At 34.2% G+C, this 23,678-nt stretch overlaps 1 protein-coding gene across 4 annotated transcripts in view; it reads left to right on the top strand.

The window, feature by feature from the left end:
- The window catches only part of PTPRK (protein tyrosine phosphatase receptor type K), a 619,103-nt gene that overhangs the window by 375,497 nt on the left and 219,928 nt on the right, over positions 1–23,678 (top strand). For all 4 annotated transcript variants that reach the window (XM_068985075.1, XM_068985072.1, XM_068985073.1 and 1 more), the window contains exon 7: positions 4,549–4,842. In XM_068985075.1, the coding sequence (XP_068841176.1) occupies positions 4,549–4,842 (294 nt within the window). The remainder of the gene's footprint in view (positions 1–4,548; positions 4,843–23,678) is intronic.

Here is a 23,678-nt window from a genome sequence, read left to right as displayed (position 1 = left end):
CTAGAGGCTCAGACGGTAATGAATCTGCCTGCAATGCAGGAGACCTGGGTTCGATTCCTGGGTCAGGAAGATTGCCTGGAGAAGGGAATGGCAACTCAATCCATTATTCTTGCCTGGGAAATCCCTTATAAGTAGAGGATTGGAGGGATTTGGCTTCAGAGAGAAGAGGAAAAGGCAGTGTGAACTGTGAAATAGAGACTGGAGTAATGTGGCCACAAGCCAGCGGATACCAGCTGCTAGGAGATACTAGAAAAGGCAAGGTACTGATTCTCCCCTAGAGCCTTTGGAGGAAGTATGTCCTGGCACCACCTTGATTCCAACCCAGTGATTCTGATTTGTAACACCTGGCCTCCAGAATCATGAGAGAATAAATTTCAGTTATTTTAAACCCACACTTTTGTGGTAATTTGTTACAACAATCTTAGGAGACAAAGGCATTTTTATTGCCTGATTCTATAATGAGAAGTCTTATCTCAAGATACTTTTTATCAAGGCTTCTCTGACAAGTAAACAAAACAATGTGGAAGGATATAGGATTAAGAGGTGTTTAATGTATTTATTTGAAAGGACAAATGTAGAAGTGTCATTTGCTTTGATATTTACTTTGTTGAGTGACTTTTTCTGGCTTCATAGCTTCAACTTCTGATTTTGCATTTTATTAACTCAGTGTTGATAAGTGACATGTCTGTTTGTAAATAGCATTGTAATAGGAATAATTGAATGAAAATATTCTTTGATAATGACTTACTGTGATTCCAAGACACTTTTAAAAATTATTTGAAATAAGAAAACAAATAAAGCAATTTGAATGTATAATTGCAATTTTATAATAGGTTTAGCTCTAGAATAATGAATATAAGTCATTAATTGAAAGTTAATTGGTAACATCGGCAAAGTTTATCTTGTATTTTGGGGATTGCACGCTTCAGTTGATACCTAGGGTACAATTGGGATTTATTCACACCACACCTCTGGGTCTGATAGTGTATTAAGTTATGAAGAATATTAATATTGTTCTGCAGAACAATTACTTGTTCATTTGCTAACTGATTAAAATTCATGCATAATTTATTGAAATGAATAGAGATTTTATAAATAAGCCTACTTGTTCTCAAGGGGCTAAAAACAAAATGCATATGCTAATATGAGGCAAATTTTTACCTCCAACATAAAATTTAATATGTATTGGTATATTAGTCTCATTAATGTTAGGTTTCACTTATAATCATGCTCTTAATCAATGTATATGTTTTTAAGCCTCTCTGAATATTGCCACAGTTCTGAATTTGAGCTAGTGCTTTGATTACTGGACTGCCCTTTTGTTGACTTGACCATAGTAAGTGAGATGTAAAACTGATCAGAGTGAATTATAGCCCTCTTTGGTCCAACAACCTGATTACATCAAACTCAGTTCTTCATGTACACAAAACACTAGTGTTGAATATTAATTTTCAGGTTTAAAATTTATATGCTCCTTGGCAGAAACAAAACAAAGCAAAACAGCATCGAATATAGGGCTTGTTGACAGGCCTTAGAAATGTAAAGACTTTTAAAATTCTTAAAATTATGCCTAGTGTGCCAGTGAAGAAATTATGATAACATGTGCAGGTCTACTCAGCTAATAGTGTATGCATTTTAAAAACTAGATCTCTTCTTGTGCATGTCATTTCTTTAAAGGTAGAAATGATAGAAGAAACATTATGCTTTTCTTTTTCAGTTGTTTCTAATATGTTTTGCTGTAGCTTTCCTCTTCTGTTCTCCTCTTTTGTTTTCACCTTTATTTTCCATGACAATAATGTGCAGAGTTGTGGTGGTTGAGGTTTTATATTCAATGTACACTTATTAGGTCAGGTTTCACCCTACTCATAAATTTATAGAGTAATCCCAGTGTTTGTTATGTATAATTCATTTAGCAAATTATTCCATCATGTTAAATATCAGACCTCTACAGGTTATTGTTCAGCTGTGATATGAGTGAGGCATTGCTGCTCTGGGTTAGAATCCCAGCAAGCTGTGAATTTAGTATCATTTCCTACTTAAATTAGTCAGTACATGAGCCATCTGGAATGAAAACAAACATTACAGATATGAGCCAGCTCAGTTTATTCGCAAAATACAGACTGCTTCTTAAAATATGTGCAACATTTAGATAGTCTGGGAAGATATTTGCATTTTTTCTATTACATTCATTTCTCTATTCAGTTTCATTTTAGTTTAAGATTTAGAAAATATATCAACTCTCTCTTTGTCTACCAAAACTTTTATAATCTTGAAATATAAAAGTTGTTAGACTAGTTGCTAAAATTTCATGGTATGAATTGTCCAGCTTTATTTTGTTTAACTGATAACATGAAAATTCTAAACTATTTTAGTATTATTTAGACTTTTTCTTCTGTAGCTTCTCAATGGAATTCAGCTGTGAAATTGTAAATATTAGTTCACCCTGTACCCAATTTTGAATATATGCTGTTGAAAAGAATTTTCAAACCATTAGAGAGTTTGTACTTAAAATTTATAAATTAGGTATTAAGAACTACCTTTCTATAAGAAATAGAAATAATTTTAAATGTAAGCAGTTTATAAAGCACATGGTTCCAGGTGGCTCAGACGGTAAAGCATCTGCCTGCAAGGCAGGAGAGCCAGGTTCAGTTCCTGGGTTGGGAAGATCCCCTGGAGAAGAGAATGGCAACCTGCTCCAGTATTCTTGCCTGGAAAATTCCATGGACAGAGGAGCCTGGCAGGCTACAGTCCATGGGGTTGCAAAGAGTCAGACATGACTAAGTGACTAACACTACAATACTAGTTTATATAGCATATATATAATCTTAATCTGAGCTTAATTTTCACTTTAAACAGGAGCAGTAGTGAGGCACAAGTTCGTATGATTTTACTGATAATTAGTTTGAAAGCTGTTGTGTAATGATGATTCTTGATGTGACTGACTTTATGTTCTTCAAGTCATTTGGGCAGAAAAAAACCTAGTGTTTCTCAGTAGGTACCTCTGCCTCCAACATCTGATATTTTTAATCTCAGTATCTATTTTCTACATAACTCTCAATTTCTATTTTCTACATAACTCTCAATTTAAAATGACGAATTTGCTGATTTATTGTGTCTCCCTTGCCATGTTATATGAATACCCAATGTGTAGAATAGCTTAGCAGTTAGTAATTACTCAATAAATAGTTGTCATATGAATTTTGGAGGAAGATTCTTGAAAATTAACCTGTATAGAGATTTAGTCCAGCTTGTTTTATTCCTCATGTTAGGGATGTTTGTAAGACAAGGGTTCATAAGGTGGAAACTACACATTGGAGTTTAAAAGCAAATTCTGGGCTACAACTGGAAAACTGTACCAGAAGTATACTGTTTTTTTTTTCAGTGTTGTATTATAACCATTAAAATAGGAAATCCAGTTAAAAAAAAATATCAGCTGTATTTTCTTGTTTCTATCTGCATCTTCTCCTTGAGATGAAGGGGTGGACTCCAAAAGGAGTGTGTGGTTGCATTAAATAGCTTTTCTTCATATAATTTGCTTTAACTTTGAAAAAAAAAAACACCTTTGAAACAATAGATTAACACTTTCCCTTAAAGTCCTTTGGGTCCCCAAGAGGTGTTCTTTCTGAGACTTAAAGAAGCTTCCACCTGATCGCAATGTGCTAATTAGAGTTCATATGGATAGAGCTAAAGCTATGGGATCTTTCATAATGTTCAGTATCAGATTTCACCTGTATTGTTGTTAAGGGGAAATAGTTCCCTAATTCATTATTTATCATATTCGTAAGTTCAAAAATTGATATATTATTTCCCAAAGTTTCTTTCTAAGATGCTCAAGATTAAATTGCAGTGTACCTTTGACATTTGAGTTTAATATTTGATGCATTGCCTTATCACATGCTCCTCCCAAAGGCCAGTGATATATAATGATTTGTGATTTTGCCTCGCTGTCAATTTCAGTTTATTATATTGAGAGATAGATATATGGAAACAAGTCATCACTCGGCGTCAGCTCCTGAGTTCAACGCTGCTATGCGTTCTTTTCATTTCATCTGCAGGAAGTCTGCAGAAGTTAAAGAAAACAAACAAACACAAAAAAAACCAGCAGGAAAAAAGACATGATCTGGACATATTTTATGAACAAAATAATTAGTTATAGCAGTATTCATTAATTTGGAGATTTGTGAAGATCTTAGTTCCTCAAGAATGTTAATGTGTACTGTGTTTAGTAGTTAATCAGAGCTATCTGTCTCTAAATATTTTCTTTTTATTTCCCTTGGTTACTCTGTTTTTACAAATTTATCTCCTGGAGAGGCATGTTTTTAATTAAAAAAAAAAAAGTGGTAAAAGGGTCATATCCCATCTTGAAAGTATTTGCTCTTTAAAAGTAAAGTTTCCAGACGACTCATTCCCAGTTTTCTTTTATATATTTCTTGTGAACTCCTAAATAAAATAGTCCTTAAGCCTTTAGACTTCAAGAGATATAAGTATATCTATGCGTTATAGTCTTTTGGTTTTTAGCTAATGAGATTGTACATCCGTCTCTCCTAGAACCACCGAGACCCATTGCTCCTCCTCAGCTACTAGGCGTTGGGCCTACATACTTGCTGATTCAGCTAAATGCCAATTCCATCATTGGCGATGGTCCTATTATTCTGAAAGAAGTGGAGTACCGAATGACATCAGGGTCCTGGACAGAAACCCATGCAGTCAATGCGCCAACTTATAAATTATGGCATTTGGATCCAGATACTGAATATGAGATCCGTGTTCTACTTACAAGACCAGGTGAAGGTGGAACAGGGCTTCCAGGACCTCCATTAATCACCAGAACCAAATGTGCAGGTAAGACTGAAGAGCAGGCTACTCGGCCTAGTGAAGGAATCTAGCATAAGACATAATATTCTTCCAATATTAAAAATTCTAATTATTTGTTACGTGATTAGTCATATTATTCTAAGATTTCCAGAGTATTGGTAAATTGTAGCCTTAATTATGTCATAAATTTGACTGATTTAAAGGCAGTGTGAATGTTTCTTTATTATTATTATTATTATGAATCTACAGTCTTTTCTTGCATGGTAATTTTGCTCAGCTTTCCTGTATTTAGCCCAAAATCTCTGACTGATGCCAGTGAACGTATTATTGAGAAAGAAAACCTTCACAGTTCAAGCAAGTATTGAGTACCTTTCTACTCTGTGCAAATTGTCTCTCTTGATAATTTTGTTATGGTCAGTGCAGCGGCTGTATCTGATAATACACATAAGAAAAGTTACTTTGAGTCAATCCTCAGTAAAGTCTATTCAGAAAATCCTGCTGGGGATTAACGCAGCAGCTTGAAACTCAGCTGTAAAATACAGGGGCTTTTCTTTAAGTCTTTAAGGCTTGTATTGTCTTCCTCATGCCTAAAACAGAGTGGTGAAAATAATAGCCTATGGAGAAAACACTAAGAAATAATGAAAAGTGAAATAAAAAGTACTATATAAACATGCATCCTGTTCCTTATTGCAATGTATTGTTATAATGAGAGAAATCATTAGCTATTTATTAAATCCACTGAAAAGTTTAATTGTCTAATTTATTGAGTAAACTTTTATTATACTATTTTATTGTTTTATTGTTGAAAATAGTTTAATTTTTTAATTTAGTTGAAAGAGATTTTTTTTTCTGTCAATCATTATGTTGAAACACCTGCAGAGTTAATTTATAGGTCTGTATGTCTTGAACATTTAAAGATTTAGGTTCTGAAAATTGAAAACTAAGACCATAGGGATCTATGAAAATGTAAATGCCTGTAATGTGTCTTTTGTTTCTTTGACATCTGTTTAACAGTTACAATATTCTGAGGCTACCCACCAAGAGTACTGATCTAACATTAAAGTAAACTTCATGCAATTACCTAATGTATTGTCATCCCTAAAAATATTTTATTCTGACTCAAGTTTTATATATTCATATTTATATGTTTCCTATATAACTATTGAAGGATGCTCACTAGTAGGAAGCTTCACTGCTGAATTTTTAGTCTCAGATTTAGACAATAGAGAGTTTACTAACTTGCTGATTGTGTCATATGTTTATCTTGTGGTTGGAAAACAGCTTAATCCTGAAGACATTAGATAAGTCTCTGAGGCTCAGCCTAAATCACACAATTTGCTTTTCACGTTTTTAGTACAGCTAAGTCTTTTCATTTTAAGTAATGTGACAAATTATTCTCATTGTAGTAGATGACTTTCCTGTGGGGAAAAGCAAGTTGACTCTACAACCTCAACTATTCAGAGAAATAATTTAAAAAGAAAGTAATATGGAAATTGAGAAGTGACTCACTCTTCCAAAATTAATATCCAGTGGTAACATAAAATGAGGAATGGTGGTGTCTGTTTTATTGGAGAAGTTGTCTACACATATTTTCTGATAAAATTACCTTTCTCTCCCTTTACATTTAATCCTTACAAGGTATATACAAACTAAAGTAATAAATGTTAATTTACTGTTCAAGTGAGCTTCCTCTTGACTTCTGGGCCGAAACTTCTTCTTTTAAATATCTCATCTGCCTTATTTTTTACCAAACCAGATCCTTAAAAATTAGCAGTACCACACAATGGATTGTTAATAATAATGTAATTTTTTAACCTAGAAATTATTTGAAATTGGTCATTGGTCTGAAGGCCAATGGAAATTGAAAATAAATGAAATTGTGTTTGAGGCTAGTTATGCTGTATTAAGTGGATAGAAACAACATTTTGAGGAGCATTGATTTATCCCTGTTGAATGCTTATGTTCAGAATGCCTATTGAGCTGAAATAAGTAAAAATATGACTGTAAAGTGCTTTGAGGTATTTTACTTTGAGAATAACCTTATCTTTGTGGGAGGGGACAGAGTAAGAATAACTTACACTCATAGCTGCTTTCAAATTTATAAATGTCTTGACATTTTGAAATAGTATTGGTCTTTTTTTGATATGTTATTTGAAAAACATTTAATTTGTGGGTTCTGTGGCATAAAATGATATGAAGCTCATTTATTTGCAGTTTTACTTCCAGCCGTAAAATTTGTTTTTGAAACTATTTTTCACATGTGGTGAGTCTTTGTCACATATCTTTATTAATTTATTAATGTTCTCATAGGTATGTTTGATGTAGGTTTTATGGTAAAAAATGCTTATAGACTAGATTTTCAAGTACATTGTAGACTGGAGAGAAACTATGGTTACTGTTTTATAGGAATGTCTACTAATCATGCTCTCTTATTAGCAAAAGAGGGAAAATTTATGGAATTAGATGTTCTATTAGCTTTTAAATCTCTGAAAAGCAGAAGTTGGGTATAACTGATGAACATCACATAGCTAAATACAGAGTCAGTATAGGTTAAAATTATGATGTCCGTCTACTTCCCCTCTTCAAGAGTCCTTTCTCTGCGTGAGTATCATCACTGGCCTCAGTCTGGTGTTTTATAGTAACAGAACAGAACACAATTTATGCTGACTATGCTATTCTCTGATATTTAGTACAAAAATTCTTCATAATCTGGGAAAATAATCTCTTTGAGATGACAAAGATAACTTTTTGAGAGGTTCTCATCTGATTCTATTAAATTGTGTAAACTCTGAATATTGTTTCTGTAAACCATTCCATTTTAAGAAATACTAGTCGAATGCCATGTTGTAGGGTAATGTTTTACCATTAGTATCATCTGGTTGAATATTTTTGTTTTGAAATAGCTATTTTAATGCATTCTACAGGTTAGACCACCAAGAAGCCTTGAAGATAAGTATAAATTTTTTTAGCTCTATGTGTATATCAGATATCAATTTCACATGAATTTTTTATAAGTAACAAATAGGGTGATGATGACTTCCTGCCTCTCAGAAATTCTTATTTTTTTACTTTGGTTTATCACAGAGGAACAATTCTTGACTACTAGATACCTATCAGAGAGTAATTAGTTTATATTTACTGTCTTAAAAACTCCATTTTAATGTAGTGAAGCCTTTTAAATTTTACTTCTGGCAATACTAGTTTTTTTTCTTGGCAGAAATCTGTCAATAAATAATTTTACAGCAAGTTAATGAGTTAGTTTTATTTATGTGTGTTAATGAGTAAATTTTATATTTTAAATGCAAGTGTAGATTTTCATAATTCAGTATTGACTGATGTTGTCTTATAATTACTTGGATATTATTATCCCAATTTTGTAGCTGGTGAATGTAAGACTTAGGAAAAACAAAGTAAAAAGCAATTATTTGTCTAACCTTCAGCCAACGGGGCAACTGGGGCTCATACCTATTTTCTGGTACTTGAAAAACTGAATTCTTTCCTCTCTTGCTCCTACTATGGGCATCTTTTTTCCCCCCTTTCAGAAGAATGTAGCATGGATATATGAAAGTATGGTATCTGGGAGGGATGTATGTTTTTATAAAATAGAATCTGCATGGCTGAATTATTCCTTGAGAAAACATAGCTTAATATTTGCAATTTCAGTTTTATTGAAAGCACAGTTGATTAGTGTGCTTAACACTCAAGTATACACTCTTTGAAATATTTTAAACAGGTAAAGAAGTGTAAAATATGTTTTACTTTATCCTTTTCTGAAAATGTTCTGCCTAGTTGCCAAAGCATTTCTTTGTTTTCCTTCTGAAGCACATTAAAATCGTTTGGTAAGTACAATTACCTGCTTCAGGGTCACTCAAGTTAGGAGAGGTGGTAATTACAGCCTCTGGTGGCTGTAGCCAGCTATGCTAGCTTGCCTCATGCTTCTCTTTGTGCCTGAGGGTATGATTACTTCACTGTTAGCTTACAGCCTGACCCATGTTATTGTTCACACAGTGCTTTTTCAAGCATTTTATACATTTTAAAAAATGTATAAATGTGAAGTTGTCTTAAATGGGAAGTAATTCAAAACCTCCACTGAACAATCAAAGAAAGCACACTTGTTTTTTCAGTGTGTCTGTTTCCCCTGGGTATGCCATCTGGTATAGAAGCTGAGAAAATACAGTTTTCTCTTTCTCTTATTAAATGGAAATAAAATATGCCATCATCAGAAATTGTCTGCATTGCATGTTTTGGCAATTGCATGTTAAAATTGCTCTTTTAAATTGCCTTCTGCTTCTGGGTAACCCATTGTGGCACTGCTTTATGATTAACTGACATTTTAGAAGCATCTCCTTTATAGGGAAGGTCAAGAGTTCAGGGTGTCCATAACGTAATATATTTACACAGTTGGGAAAGCTACTCTCTACTCTTATATTGAAGTTCAGTGGTCTTGGCAGTTTTCATTGAAACATGTAGATCTATGAAAGCAGTGAAAAAAGAGTGTGTCGTATTTTAAATGTAAGCATTTACTCAATCTGCTTTTTCTCTCCTAAGTCCAAAATGGAAGAAAACAAAACAAAACAATACTCAGGCATACACCAGAAACAGCAAAGTATGGAATTAAATTTTGGCCTCTTGGCTGTGGTATCATCAGCAAAATGGAACCATATATTGATGGTTACTGTGGTCAAGGATAGTTACCAGTCACAGCTATTCATCACTGAAACTCAGCCTTGCAGTTAAACAAAAACTAAATTAAATAAACAACTCCGTAAGAATTGGTGTGGTTTATCAATATAAGGATGCCATACTATTTTATTTCAATTAAAGATTTTTAGCAGCATTTGTTTTAAAAGTTTTTGAAATTTATTGATTTCTTATATATGATCTTTATATGAATTCTTTATTATTTTTGAATTTTAAAAGGTTATTATTATTGAAATCAAATAATACAAAGATAAAAAGCCATAAGAAAAGTCATAGAAAACAACATTTTTTCCATTTTCTTAAAAATCTAAAAGGGTAAAACCCTTAAAAAAATTTTTTTCTCTTTTAGTGAGTAATAAGTGATACTGTTTTTCAGATTCTATAGGGAATATTTGTTTGAAAGACATTTATCTATTCAGAGAAAATTCTGTTGGCTTTTTTGTTTGTTAACAACACTGGGTTATATACTAAGTCTTCTAAGCTAAACAGGCAGTTCCTTGCACTTCAGTGCCTAGTAGTCACAAGGGACAGCCCCATAAACAAAGAGTAGAATGCAAAGTGAAAGGAGTGTAGAGGAAGAATTTCTTCCTCCTTCTCAAGAAAGTGTTCTAGAGAAGCTGCCACCAGGAAAGGATGGCTTTTAAGCTGGATCTTAAAAATTGACTATGAGTTTTTAAAGCAGAAAATAGAAAAAAAAAATGGGGGAACCACGTTTATCCCAGTTATAAACACTGCTGAGTTTTGGGGGGTTCTGAAAATAGATGGAGCATTGGCTGGCTCTGCGCTGTTGTAGAATTGAAGCTCTGGGTGGGATGTGGCCAGCGTTAACATAACCCAGACTGCTCTTCTGTTGTTTTTAAGAAGCAGACTGCCACGACTGGATTTGCTTTTAGAAAGATCATTTCATCTCCTTGGAAGAGGAGTCAGAGCTTAGGAAAGACTGGGAGTAGAAGCAGCATGAACACATGCTTATAATCTTAATTATACTGACTGTAATCTGCTCTAAACAAACTGAACAAACTTGTATGTAGCTATAGAGGATCATGTGACTTCCAGATAGATGTAAAAATTTTGATATTTGCTAGTGGTGGTAATTTTAGCTATGGTGAGGTTCCTTTTAAATCAAGTAGGCTTAGTAATAATCTAGGGTAAGAGAGAAAAAAGCAGGGTTGAGAATGAGAGAGTAAGTTTACTGGGGAGGAAGACCTAGGGAGCTGTCCCCTTTTCAGTGGTTAGTACACAGTTTTCCTTATTCATAGTCCTTAGCTATAGCCACACAGAGAAAATGCTAGTTTTCATCTTGTACCTGTTTATGCAGAGCTCAAATATGTGAAAAAGTTGTATGTCTTGAAGAGTGCTAAAGTATTTACAGTATGAATGCAGTTTTGACTATAATTACTTTGGCTGTTGTTTTAAATCTAATTTTTCAAAAATCATTAACTAGATTTCATTGAGTAAACCTAAATAAAATGTGGTTTTTAACATAAGTGAACTTGTTATGCATGCATGCATTGGAGAAGGAAATGGCAACCTACGCCAGTATTCTTGCCTGGAGAATCCCAGGGACAGAGGAGCCTGGTGGGCTTCTGTCTACGGGGTCGTACAGAGTCGGACACGACTGATGCGACTTAGCAGCAGCAGTAATCTGCTCTACAGTATGTCTCTCTTATTTTAGATCAGAAATGAAAAATCTATAAACTCCTAGAAAATATTGCCATTTCTAATAATCAAGAAAGTTCTTTTCACTAAAGGGATTTTAAAACTAACTTACTTTAATTGTTTGATTTACTTTTCAAGTATGTGGGCCAACCACCCCAGTACTCTTGCCTGGAAAATCCCATGGGCGGAGGAGCCTGGTAGGCTGCAGTCCATGGGGTCGCGAAGAGTCAGACATAACTGAATGACTGCACTTTCACTTTTCACTTTCCTGCACTGGAGAAGGAAATGGCAACGCATTCCAGTGTTCTTGCCTGGAGAATCCCAGGGACGGGGGAGCCTGGTGGGCTGCCATCTATGGGGTTGCACAGAGTCAGACATGACTGAAGTTACTTAGCAGCAGCAGCAGTACAGAATCCATGGTATAACACATTATTTTAGAGGAGAAAAATTTTGAAGGATTAGAGAGAAATTCAAGAGCTATTGTGTATTTGATGGTGTATTTGTTCATTTCATAAATTTTTTGAGGTCAGAGTTGCATACATAGCCACACTGAAGACTGCAAAAGATACAGGATTAATAAGACAGGATTCCTACTCTTCAGGAATTGCCTGTTTAATGTTAGGACCATAATGACAATAAAAGCATACTAAGTGATATAATAAAAATACAAAGCACTTTGGAACTCCAGAGGTGAGAAGATTAATTTTTGACCCCAAAACAATTTTTCTTAAGCAATACATTTGAAAACACTATCACTGTTTTCTAAACACAGCTGGATTAACACTTCTCTTAGCCTTGTCCCTAATTCCTTAACTGTGAAATAATGCATAAAACAATGTGAGGCCAGTAGTCAGCATAAGGACAATTTGCCTTCTCTTTTTCCTTTTCTATTAACACAAAGGAACTATATGCACAGATGAAGGTATTATATTGAAAATATAATTCACATTCCTAATTCAACTTATAAAATATTTGTTGTATAGTTGCTTTTGATTCTCTATGTTTCATGGATTATAGAAATGTTACTCTAAATTTCAAGGGAGAGAGAGGTTAACATAATATAATCAAATTCTGTTAACTCTGCTAATGGTCTTTAATGCTGGGAACCCCCAGCCTAAGACTGATGAAAGTTGAACAAATATGAAATCCTCTTTTCCACTGCCCGTCTTGGTTCTTCTCAAGCATGGGATGTACCATTAACTATACATACACTTCATGGCGCAGTTTCTTCTAGCTGTGTCATTAACTAAATAGAGTTGGGTTGCTTGCAGCTTGAAGTTGTCTTCTTTTGACTTATTTGGTTGCTAGAAAGCATTTGGTAACCAATAAAAATGACCTCTTTTAGTTTATCCACAGTACTTTACTACATGCTGAGTCTGACAACAGTGTCATTGAGTACTCTTTATTGACTTCATTTGTTTTTATTGAATTTTAAATATGCAATAAAGCTGACAAGTGGAAATGATTTGAGTAACAGCATTAGTTCTATTAAATATCCTGGGTATCCCCTCTGGTCCTAGGTCTTGTAGTTGATATTAGGAAGGAAAAATAGAAATGAGAATGTATTAATAATGTCAAATGATAATAAGGTAAGAATGTCTGAAGAAGAAACCAGTGCAGGTAGAGTTAAGAAACTGTGGATCATGCTGGTCTTCAGTGGTGCCAGTGTGGTTACACTGGTGTGTAGAATGGTTTTTGATTTTATTCCTTTTTAACTGGATTTTATTTCTCTGTCTTCAGTTGTCACTGTTTAATTCCTTTTTTGAATTATAATTTTTTTTCTTTGGAATAAAAAGTAAAATTTTTAAAATCAGGATTTGGCAAAAAAATTGCATCCACATATCCACATTTTCCTTGGGAATGTTTTATGGGGAGGAGTACAGATTATTGTTTTGGAAATTCACTTATTTTGAATCATTCTAGCTTTAATTACCATTTTTGAAGAGTGTCGGTCATTCTATATAGTATCGCAAATGGAAAACATTACTTTATAAAGGTGTATCTCATTATTTTCTAATTTAACTTTAAAGAAAATCTAAAGATGATATCATCATCTTAGAATTTCACACTTTGATCTTCAATGTCTTCATACAAGATATGGTCTTATAGCTAATAATTGCTATACAGGTGATTTTTTCCATCCTTTTCTATTTCCACCAACCTGTGTGTAAACTACAGGCTTCCCCAGTGGTCAGCAGTAAAGAATCTGCCTGTAACGTAGGAGACTCAGGAGAAGCAGATTCGATCCCTGGGTTGCGAAAATCCCCTGGAGGTTCTTGCCTAGAGAATCCCATGGACTGAGGAGTCTGGTGGGCTACAATCCATAGGGTCACAAAGAACTGGACAGGACTGAAGTGACTGAACACATAGGCAGGCACGCATACAGAGGAGAAAAAAAGCAGAATCAAAGGAAAGATAATGAGCGAATTTTAATCTCAAGTATTGTAAGTAACATTATATTATGTGAACCCAATAAAAAATGAACTTCAAAGGGCAGAAATTCATGCCTTTCATGTCATCCTAAGCAAGCTATGTGCAAATTCAGCTGTCACTGCATATGATATGGCCTAGAAATCATTGAGTGATGTCCATTTTAATTGTCTCAGCCAAATAATATGAGCCAAGTTCGAATTTAAATAGCTTATCTTTTATTCTCCGACTTTGCTACTGTTTCCCACCTCTATGTAGTCCTTCATGAGTAAAGAATAATAACCAAGCAAAGAAAAGTTTATTTTTACCTGATACTTTATTTTTAAGAAGGTACTGTTAAAATATATGAACATCGTATTTTTGTACTAATGTTGCATGTGATTCTATAATACTTTTGTATTTATAATAATACAAAACACATACCTTTATTTTAACACACACACATACACACACACACACATATATAAAATAGACTCCTCTTTTAAAAGTAAATATAGAGGAAAGTGAAATAACTAGTGTGCCAATTATTAAGGATTTCTTAATAGCACCATATGCATAAGATGCTTGCTCAAAATTCAGGTGACATTTATTGGAAGTAATATCGCTTTGCTAGACCTTTTTCTTCTCTAAGATATATCTTACAGGTAAATAGAGATATGGATATCTAGTTTTGAATTATATATGGCAGTGATCTTTGAAAAGTTTGTTTATATGCTTTATATGAATTTGTAACTCTATTTGCCATCCAGTAAATTATAACACTAAGAGAAGTTTAATAATATATTTTAGATGTTTAATTTCTCCAATACTAACCAATATGATCCTAAAGTATTATTCATTTTATCACCTTTATATATGGCATTTTAAAGCATTTGGAGAAACTTAATGTAACCTAAAAACAAATTGGCATATTGATGACTTTGTGAACTTTGGATAGATATTGGAGCTCTGTCTAGTAGTTAAAGAACTACAATATGAAAATAGCAATGGCTGTTCCCTCACCACGCATTATCATGAAATCATATTCCTGTAGGCCGTGATATTTTTATACACAAATTAATATACCTAAGATTATTGACATAGACTCTCTGATGGTTTGGGCCAGCAATTGTGTTTTCCTTGATTTAGTCATTAAATTTTCAACTCCTACCGGCACTGTGAAAGAGTTGGGCTTAAAGTAATGAAGAGATGGCAGCTTTTCTCACCTATCTTATTTTTAAAAGAAAAATTAACAGGTGATTTAGTTAACTTCTTATAACAAGTGACAATGTAGAAACTGACTCATCATTCTATGTAATTTTCTTAAATAGATTTTTTCCTCTGTATTTCTACATCACATAGAATACATCAGTAGAATATAGAACTCTGCTTATTTTTGAAAGCAACAGCGAGAAAAGTTCTTCTCTGAATCCTTTTTCTCTCTGGATCAGATTAATTCTTTAATTTCTGCCTCCTTTTTATTTCTGGTTTACTGTTCACCAAAGGAAAAACTCATTTTTGTAAGGCTAAGCTCCAGCAATGAACCAGTTACTTTTACAAAAGGTCAGCTCATTGAATTAAATTAATACTTGATTTTCTCAGCTTAAAGGAACCAGTTTAGGTTTTCTTTTAACATTTTTACAGTCAATTTCAACAATTTGGGTGCCGTCTTTAGAAATTATATAACTAAGCGATACTAAAAAGCAGAATTATTGTTCCAGAGTTCCCTTTTGTGTTTCTCCATTCTCTCCTCTGGTGAATTCTGCATCATAGGTATGAGTGTACACTCTGCACGTGTCTGCTCTCTAATACAACCAACTTTGCTCTGCTTACAAGCAGAAAATATGACAAGGGAGCACTAACTATCCCTAAGCTTAAGATTTTTGGAAGTTCTTTACTAAAGTCCAAGATTTTGTGAAGACTTCATTATAATTTACCCACTAAAATAGTTTTTATAAATTATACATAAGAAAGCATTCCACTAAATTTCACAAATATAATTTTCTTTAAAAGCACTCTTTTTCTTATTTATTGCTATTGAAATATAGTTATTTTACAATGTTGTTAACTCTTGTTGTGTTAAATACCGAAGTGTTTCAGTTATACATTATACATGTGTGCATTCTAAGTCGCTTCAGTAGTGTCCAGCCTTTGCAACCCCGTGGACTATAGTCTGCCAGGCTCCTCTGTCCATGGAATTGTTCAGGCAAGAATACTGGAGTGGGTTGCCATGCCCTCCTCCAGGGGATCTTCCTGACGCAGGGATGGAACCCATGTCTCTTGTGTGCTCTGCATTGGCAGGTGGGTTCTTTACCTCTAGCTCCACCTGGGAAGCCCATACTTTTTATATACATTCTTTTTTTAAATTTCTTTTCCATTATGGTTTATCATAGCATTTTTTAAATTGGAGGATAATTGCTTTCAATGTTGTTTTGGTTTCTGGTGTACGGCACTGTGAATCACCTATAAGTATACATACATCCCTTGTTGAGTCCCACAGTGTTTATACATTTTTGTCAATACAGTTTTACTTTTCTCTACGCTCATGCTTTTTTGTTAAGATATATACAATTTATTTTACATTCTGTTTATTTTATTTACCATGACGTTAACTGATTTCCTTATTTCTACAGGACATTCTAACCATCATCTTTAATGATTGCTTAATATTCTATTGGATATATGTGCTAGAAAATATTTAACCATCCTATTAGTGAAAGAAAGCTTATGCCAGTGGTTGGCTATTGTGAATGTTACAATGAGGATTATGCATTTGCTTTTTTTCCACATGATTGAAAAGTCCTTGACACATACTCTTCAATTTCTCTGTAAGGATCAGTAAGGGCATGCATGCCATTTTAGCACAAGAAAGTACTTTATAATTAATCAAGTCCATGTCCCCCATTTATCACTGTTCTGGGCACTGGGACTCAGTGAGGTGATCTGACCAATATTTTACTATTATTAGATAAGAAAACCAAGACTGTCATTCAGATTGCATTTCTTGTCTTCATTTGCATGAGTGTCTCCTACAAATCAGACAATACCTTAACTACTGGTCATTCTAAAATGAAAATTCTCTGTAGCCACTCAAAATCTGGGGAATCATGTTCATAGTAATTCCCATGCATTGAGTACTTGCTATGCATGATACACTAGTGTAAAGTCTTGGATTCAAATCCCGGCTGCCTTGAATGCATATCTTTGCTGAGCTGCCTAGAGAGGTTATCAGACTGGCTTGTGGGTAAATAATTCGACAAATAAGTGACATGAGAGATATGCTTTTAGTCTGTGGAAGCATAAAGGAGCCTTCAAGTAGGAGTAGAATTTCATGAGGCAGCAGATCATGAGAATTAGCAAGTATCAATTGAAATTTGTGAGTCAGTAAAATCTAGATTGAATGCTGGCTCTAATATTTACTGATGGGCAAGTAATAGTCTCTCCAATATTTCATATTGTCATATATAAAAATAATGATGTATAATTGTACCTGCCCAACTTGACATTTGTGAGATAATCAGCCAGGTGTTAAAACTGAGAAATGATTGTTAAATTTTTAGGAATTTTGCCAGTGGTCTTAAAATTATTGTTTAAAAATAAATCACACAAACATTTACAGAGATATGAATTATCCTTTAAATAAAACTAAGACATACTCAAAGTTTCCTAATTATTTTAGCATGTTTAATTATTATCTGTATTCTTGAGGTTATTGATGTCTATTTTATCTGTGTGCTGGAGATATAATGACACACTAATGCTCATCTCTTCCAGTTCTGTCTTGAGAAGCTTAAGACTATAGTTGAAGTATTTGAGCGTGGAGACTCACAAATGCTACAGATCAGGGCTTTGTCCCTCACGATCTCCTCTGCTTTCTAGAGAGCCAAAATCATGTTGAAAGTGTTAGACATTTTCCAGCACACTGCTAGAAATAATGCATGTAAAGTGCTTCCTTAGCACAGATACAGAAGCCCACAGTAAATATTAGCCTTTTTTTTTACTTAACAAGCCATTACATTAAAATACATTTTTTCTGAGATTGAAAATGATTATAAACATGTAGACTATCTGAAAGAATTGTGAACTGAAAACCCATATATCCACCACTATGTTTTCTTTCATTGTATTTGCTGTATCATACATCTATTCACCTTTCCAACTTTTTCTTTGTCCATCTTAACCTTTTAACATTATTTTAATATATTAGAATATTTTGCTCGAGGAAGTGATTTGAAAGATTAGTCTGAATGTTTTTATTAACATGTTTAGAATGGTTTGGCGTTTAGAAATATTTCTCTAGTGGTAGTTTGGGAAAAGGATTGAAAGGAAATTTCAGAAGATTTAGAGGTTTCTAATATCATTCTAGGCAAAAATTGATCAGTGCTTGAACTGAAACAGTACAAATAAGGATTGCAGTACTGAGGCAGAGTTGAAAGAGATTGAGAGATGCAATCTGTAGAATTTTGAGACACTGGAAAGAATTCTGGCTTGGAAAATTAAGGTATAGTGACAAGTTTTAACTTGATGAGGTAAAACATTGGGAAAGTGTTAGAAGGGAGGTTGCTCTGTTTAGGTATAGTCATGGGTCCACAGTTCAGTAGAGAGTATAAAGAACAGGATTTATAGATTGGTCATCATCACCATTTCATTTCATGATTTTGAAGTCATGGGTATGCTTTCCTTGAATTAAATATTCAAGTAAATTTTGTTCAGCCACTTTTAGAAAACCATACTCTTTTTCAAGGAGTTGAATTATACTGGATAACTTAGTATCTTTTTGGATTACTGAAACTGTTAAATGATTTTTATGTAGAACCAATACAAATGTATAAAGTGGCTATTTTTTATTTACAGATGCACTAAACTTGATCAGTATATACTTTAAAAAGACTGGTTATCTTGTGAATTGTGAATTCCGTTGCTTTTTAAGCGTTCCCCATAATGGTTAGCTTAGAGCATTATGCTAAAGACATTAAATGTGGTTTCATGTTGGTTTTTGTCAGCTGATCCTTGGTGAACTTGCCAAGGATCTGTTGTGTGCACTTTTGTCTCCTTTCCCATCTGCTCTCTTACTTTGATACCTCATCTCAAAGATTCATGATGCTTTTAAGCAGAAGGCATGCCCAAAAGGTATCTCCACACCTTGACAGGAGAGGGTCATGAATATATGTGGGAAGGATTAGTCTCAGAGGGTGCATGGTCATTCTTTGGGTTTCTAGTATGGCTAAATAGTTATGTAAACACTGATACTCTATTAGAACTTTGAGCTATAACAACTTACTTTTTTCAATTTTGTATCAAAGTCTATGCCTGAGTGGCTTTGAGAATCAGCTAAAATCATTATTCTGATTCTTTAAAAACTCAGTTCAGAAACCTCTGTAGGACAGATTTAAACAACTAGACTTTTCAAGGATTTTCACCAGAACAGATGAAATAAAGTACCTATTTATTTCAGCAAAGAGCAGAAAGTAAGTGTTTCTTTGTCAGATTTTAGTGGAATGTTCTTATAATCTAAAAAGTAGGTCAACAAGACTGAGATTGTTTTATAAAACAGCAGTACAAATATCTTCTTAAGGAAATGACTTTACAATTACCTATTATTAAAAGAAAAATGTAGAATTTTTAGTGATTTATCCCTTAAACTGTTCCTTAGTCTTTGAATATAATGCTGATTATATGGGCTAAGTTAATTGGATTTCTACTTTTTTTTTTTAAGCTGATCACTTTTTCTCTGTTACAATATTTTACAATTTTGTGAATAATCAGTAAGCCTTTTTTTAAAGCTCTGTTTGTTCTAATTATTTATGTGAAAGGATTTCACATGAATTACAATTTCAGTGAAAGGATTCTCAAAATACATTCTAAAATTGATTGATTGTTCTTTTATTATCTTTTAAGGAGAAAAGTTGATATCACCTCTACTATGAAATCAACTCAGAAAAAGTTTCAAAGTTGGAAATCTATTAAGCTTCTAGAAATATATTTTGACAGAAACATACATACATATATTTGTAATGATAAAATTAGAAAGTGGGTAATATTACTACTATTTTAAATTTTAAATCAAAAATTGATCTGATGAAACATTTGGGAGTTAGAAATATTCTTTTTCTTAATAGGGTATAATCACAGCCTTTTAATATACCTGTGATCAAAAGTCTGGATAATAGAGAAATGAATACAGGCCTGCATGCAGAAGAACAGTGGAACAGACATGATGCTCCTATATTACAAACAGTACACAGTATTTTAATTTTCATGGGACTAGTAAAGCACTTATTATATTAAGGTTGTTAGCAATGAATAGTGCATATGTGTTCAGTTAAAAATAGATCCTCAGGTTGGACAGGTGATATTTAAGGAGTTGGAGTGAGAAATGGTTTGGCAGTGTAACAAGGCATGTTACAAGTACCTACCTTAAAAGGAAAGAAGAGATAGACATTTCCCATTACTACCTACTGTTAAGGTGCTCACATTATCCCCTAAACAACCTCATGCTTGTGGCAATAATCATGCACTGTCATTCCTTGTACTAATATAAAAGTGCTGTTCAATCTTTTTGACAAATAACTGTATCACCTCTAGCTTGGCAAATTTTCATCACTCGGACCAGTTGATGTATATATAAGTTGTGACACTCTGGCTATAGTGACTTTGGACTAACTCTATTGAGGAAAGTAATTTTACTTAAAGTAATTTTACTTAAAGTGTTACTTTTTTGTTTTGTTTTCTTCTCTCCCCACTGCAGCCTACCCTCACTATTGCCCAGAGTTCAAATTCATTCTACTTCCTTGTTCCTTTGTAAGCTATATCATTATATCCAGAAAGCATCATAGTGAAATTGAAGGAAACTCTCCATGGCTATATGTTGTTGTTCAGTTCCTAACTCCTATCCAACTCTTTTAGACCTCATGAGCTGCAGTACACCAGGCTTCCCTATCTTTCACTATCTCCCATGTTTGCTCAGACTTACATCCACAGAGTCGGTAATGCCATCCGACCATCTTATTCTATGTTGTTCCCTTCTTCTCCTGCCCTCAATCTTTACCAGCATCAGGGTTTTTTCCAATAAGTTGACTTTTCATATCAGGTGGCAAAGTATTGGAGCTTCAGCCTCAGCATTAGTCCTTCCAATGAAAATTCAGGGTTGATTTCGTTTAGGATTGATTGGTTTGATCTCCTTGCTGTCCAAGGGACTCTCAAGAGTCTTCTCCAGTGCCACAGTTCAAAAGCATCAATTCTTCAGCACTCAGCCTTCTTTACGGTCCAACTCTCATATCCATACATGACTACTAGAAGAACCATAACTTTGACTATATGGATCTTTGTTGGCAAAGTGATATTTCTGCTTTTTAATATGCTATCTAGATTTGTCATAGCTTTTCTTCCAAGGAGCAAGCATGTTTTAATATCATGGCTGCAGTCACCATCTGCAGTGATTTTGGAGGCCAAGAAAATAAAATCTGTCACAGCTTTTACTTTTCCCCCTTCTATTTGCCTTGAATTGATGGGACTGGATGTTGTTTTTTTAGTTTTGTGAATGTTGAATGAATGTGTGTAATTTGCTTCTTTGTTTATATATTTTGTCAGTTGTGTGTGTACATCTGTGTCTACATGCAACTGTATACAATCAAAGGGATTCACAGAAGTTTTGCTTTCTTACTACGGCTCTATATCCAAAAAGACCTATTGTATAGCTTCTATAACCTTAGCCTCTTAGAGACATTTATGGTCTTTGAGTTGGTGTAATGTATGTACAAAAAACAAAGCCTTTTTGCTTTGATGAATTTATATTACAAGTTTTATACTCCTAAAATGTCCTTTGCAATCATGCCTGGTTTAGAAATAGTTGTCTTACATTTTTTCTTCTTTAGTTGCCTCATCTGTATCTCTCACGGAGAGAAAATGAAAGGTTTATTACGTTATTACTTTAAAAAATGACACATGAATTCTCCGTGCTATCTCCCCAAATGGCACGCCTGAAAAAGAGGTCATTTCTCTGGTTATTTAATATACCAGGTAAGATATGTTTGCATTTTAAATAAAGTACTGAAAAATTTTCCAAACTCAGTACTTCATTTAAAATGCAAACATATCTTACCTGGAATATTAAGTAACCAGAGAAATGACCTCTTTTTCAGGAGTGCCATTTTGGGAGTTAGCACGGAGAATTCATGTGTCATTTTTTTAAAGTAATGTTGACTAAAGTCAATAGTTTTTCTAAACTATTTTAGAAACATACAAAATTGCAAAGAAATTATCCTTGTCTTTAGTCTCCTTGTCATTCTTTTGCAGTGAAGTAGCCTATGTTGACTAAATGCATAACAAGAATAACAATTAGAAAAATAATTTTATATGTGATTTTTATGTAATTTAGAAATTAATGACCACACTCTTTTTTCATAGCAAAGTGAAAGCAAAGTCGCTCAGTGGTGTCCAACTCTTTGCGACCAGTAATTAACTTTTGGGGAAAAATTTTTGGTATTGTTCTTAATTTAAACTTCTGTGTTTAAGATTTATTTCATTTGATGGAGTGCTTGCTATCAAAAACTATATTGATGTAATGAAAAGTCAAGTGGGCTTTAGGAAGCATCACTACAAACAAAGCTAGTGGAGGCGATGGAATTCCAGTTGAGTTACTTCAAATCCTAAAAGATGATGCTGTGAAACTGCTGCACTCAGTATGCCAGCAAATTTGGAAAACTCAGCAGTGGCCACAGGACTGGAAAAGGTCAGTTTTCATTCCAATCCCAAAGAAAGGCAATGCCAAAGAATGCTCAAACTACCGCTAATTGCACTCATCTCACATGCTAGCAAAGTAATGCTATAATTCTCCAAGCCAGTTTTCAACAGTATGTGAACCATACGTGAACAATATGTGAACTTCCAGATGTTCAAGCTGGTTTTAGAAAAGGCAGAGGAACCAGAGATCAAGTTGCCAACATCTGTTGGATCATCAAAAAAACAAGAGAGTTCCAGAAAAACATCTACTTCTACTTTATTGAAAATGCCAAAGCCTTTGACTGTGTGGACCACAACAAACTCTGGAAAATTCTGAAAGAGATGGGAATACCAGACCACCTGACCTGCCTCTTGAGAAACCTGTATGTAGGTCAGGAAGCAATCATTAGAACTGGACACAGAACAACAGACTGGTTCCAAATTGGTAAAGGAGAACGTAAGGCTGTATATTGTCACCCTGCTAATTTAACTTATATGCAATCATGGGAAACGCTGGGCTGGATGAAGCACAAGCTGGAATCAAGATTGCCAGGAGAAATATCAATAACCTCAGATATGCAGATGACACCACGCTTATGGCAGAAGAGAAGAACTAAAGAGCCTCTTGATGAAAGTGAAAGAGGAGCGCAAAAAAAGTTGGCTTAAAACTCTACTTTCAGAAAACTAAGATCATGGCATCTGGTCCCATCACTTTATGGTAAACAGTGGAAACAGTGACAGACTTTATTTTGAGGGGCTTCAAAATCACCACAAATGGTGACTGCAGCCATGAAACTAAAAGACGCTTACTCCTTGGAAGAAAAGTTATGACCAACCTAGACAGCATAGTAAAAAGCAGAGACATTACTTTGTCAGCAAAGGTCTGCCTAGTCAAGACTATGGTTTTTCCAGTAGTCATGTATGTGTGTGAGAGTTGGACTATAAAGAAAGCTTAGCACTGAAGAATTGATGCTTTTGAACTGTGATGTTGAAAAAGACTCATGAGAATCCCTTGGACTGCAAGGAGATCCAACCAGACCATCCTAAAAGAAATTAGTCCTGAATATTCATTTGAAGGACTGATTGTTGAAGCTGAAACTCCAATACTTTGGCCACCTGATGCAAAGAACTGACTCATTAGAAAAGACCCTGATGGTGGGAAAGATTGAAGGTGGGAGGAGAAGGGGATGACAGAGGATGAGATGGTTGGATGGCATCACTGACTCAATGGACGTGAGTTTGAGTCAACTCTAGGAATTGGCGATGGACAGGGAGGCCTGGTATGCTGCAGTCTGTGGGGTTGTAGAGTCAGACATGACTGAGTGACTGAACTTAACTGAAATAAAAAAATTGGAATTTTTTCCCTTCTTATG

Source organism: Capricornis sumatraensis, chromosome 13 (genome assembly GCF_032405125.1).
Source record: "Capricornis sumatraensis isolate serow.1 chromosome 13, serow.2, whole genome shotgun sequence".
Taxonomy (NCBI): Eukaryota; Metazoa; Chordata; class Mammalia; order Artiodactyla; family Bovidae; genus Capricornis; species Capricornis sumatraensis.
The sequence above is the reverse complement of the archived record's forward strand: the minus strand, read 5'-3'. Positions and strand labels throughout refer to the sequence as shown.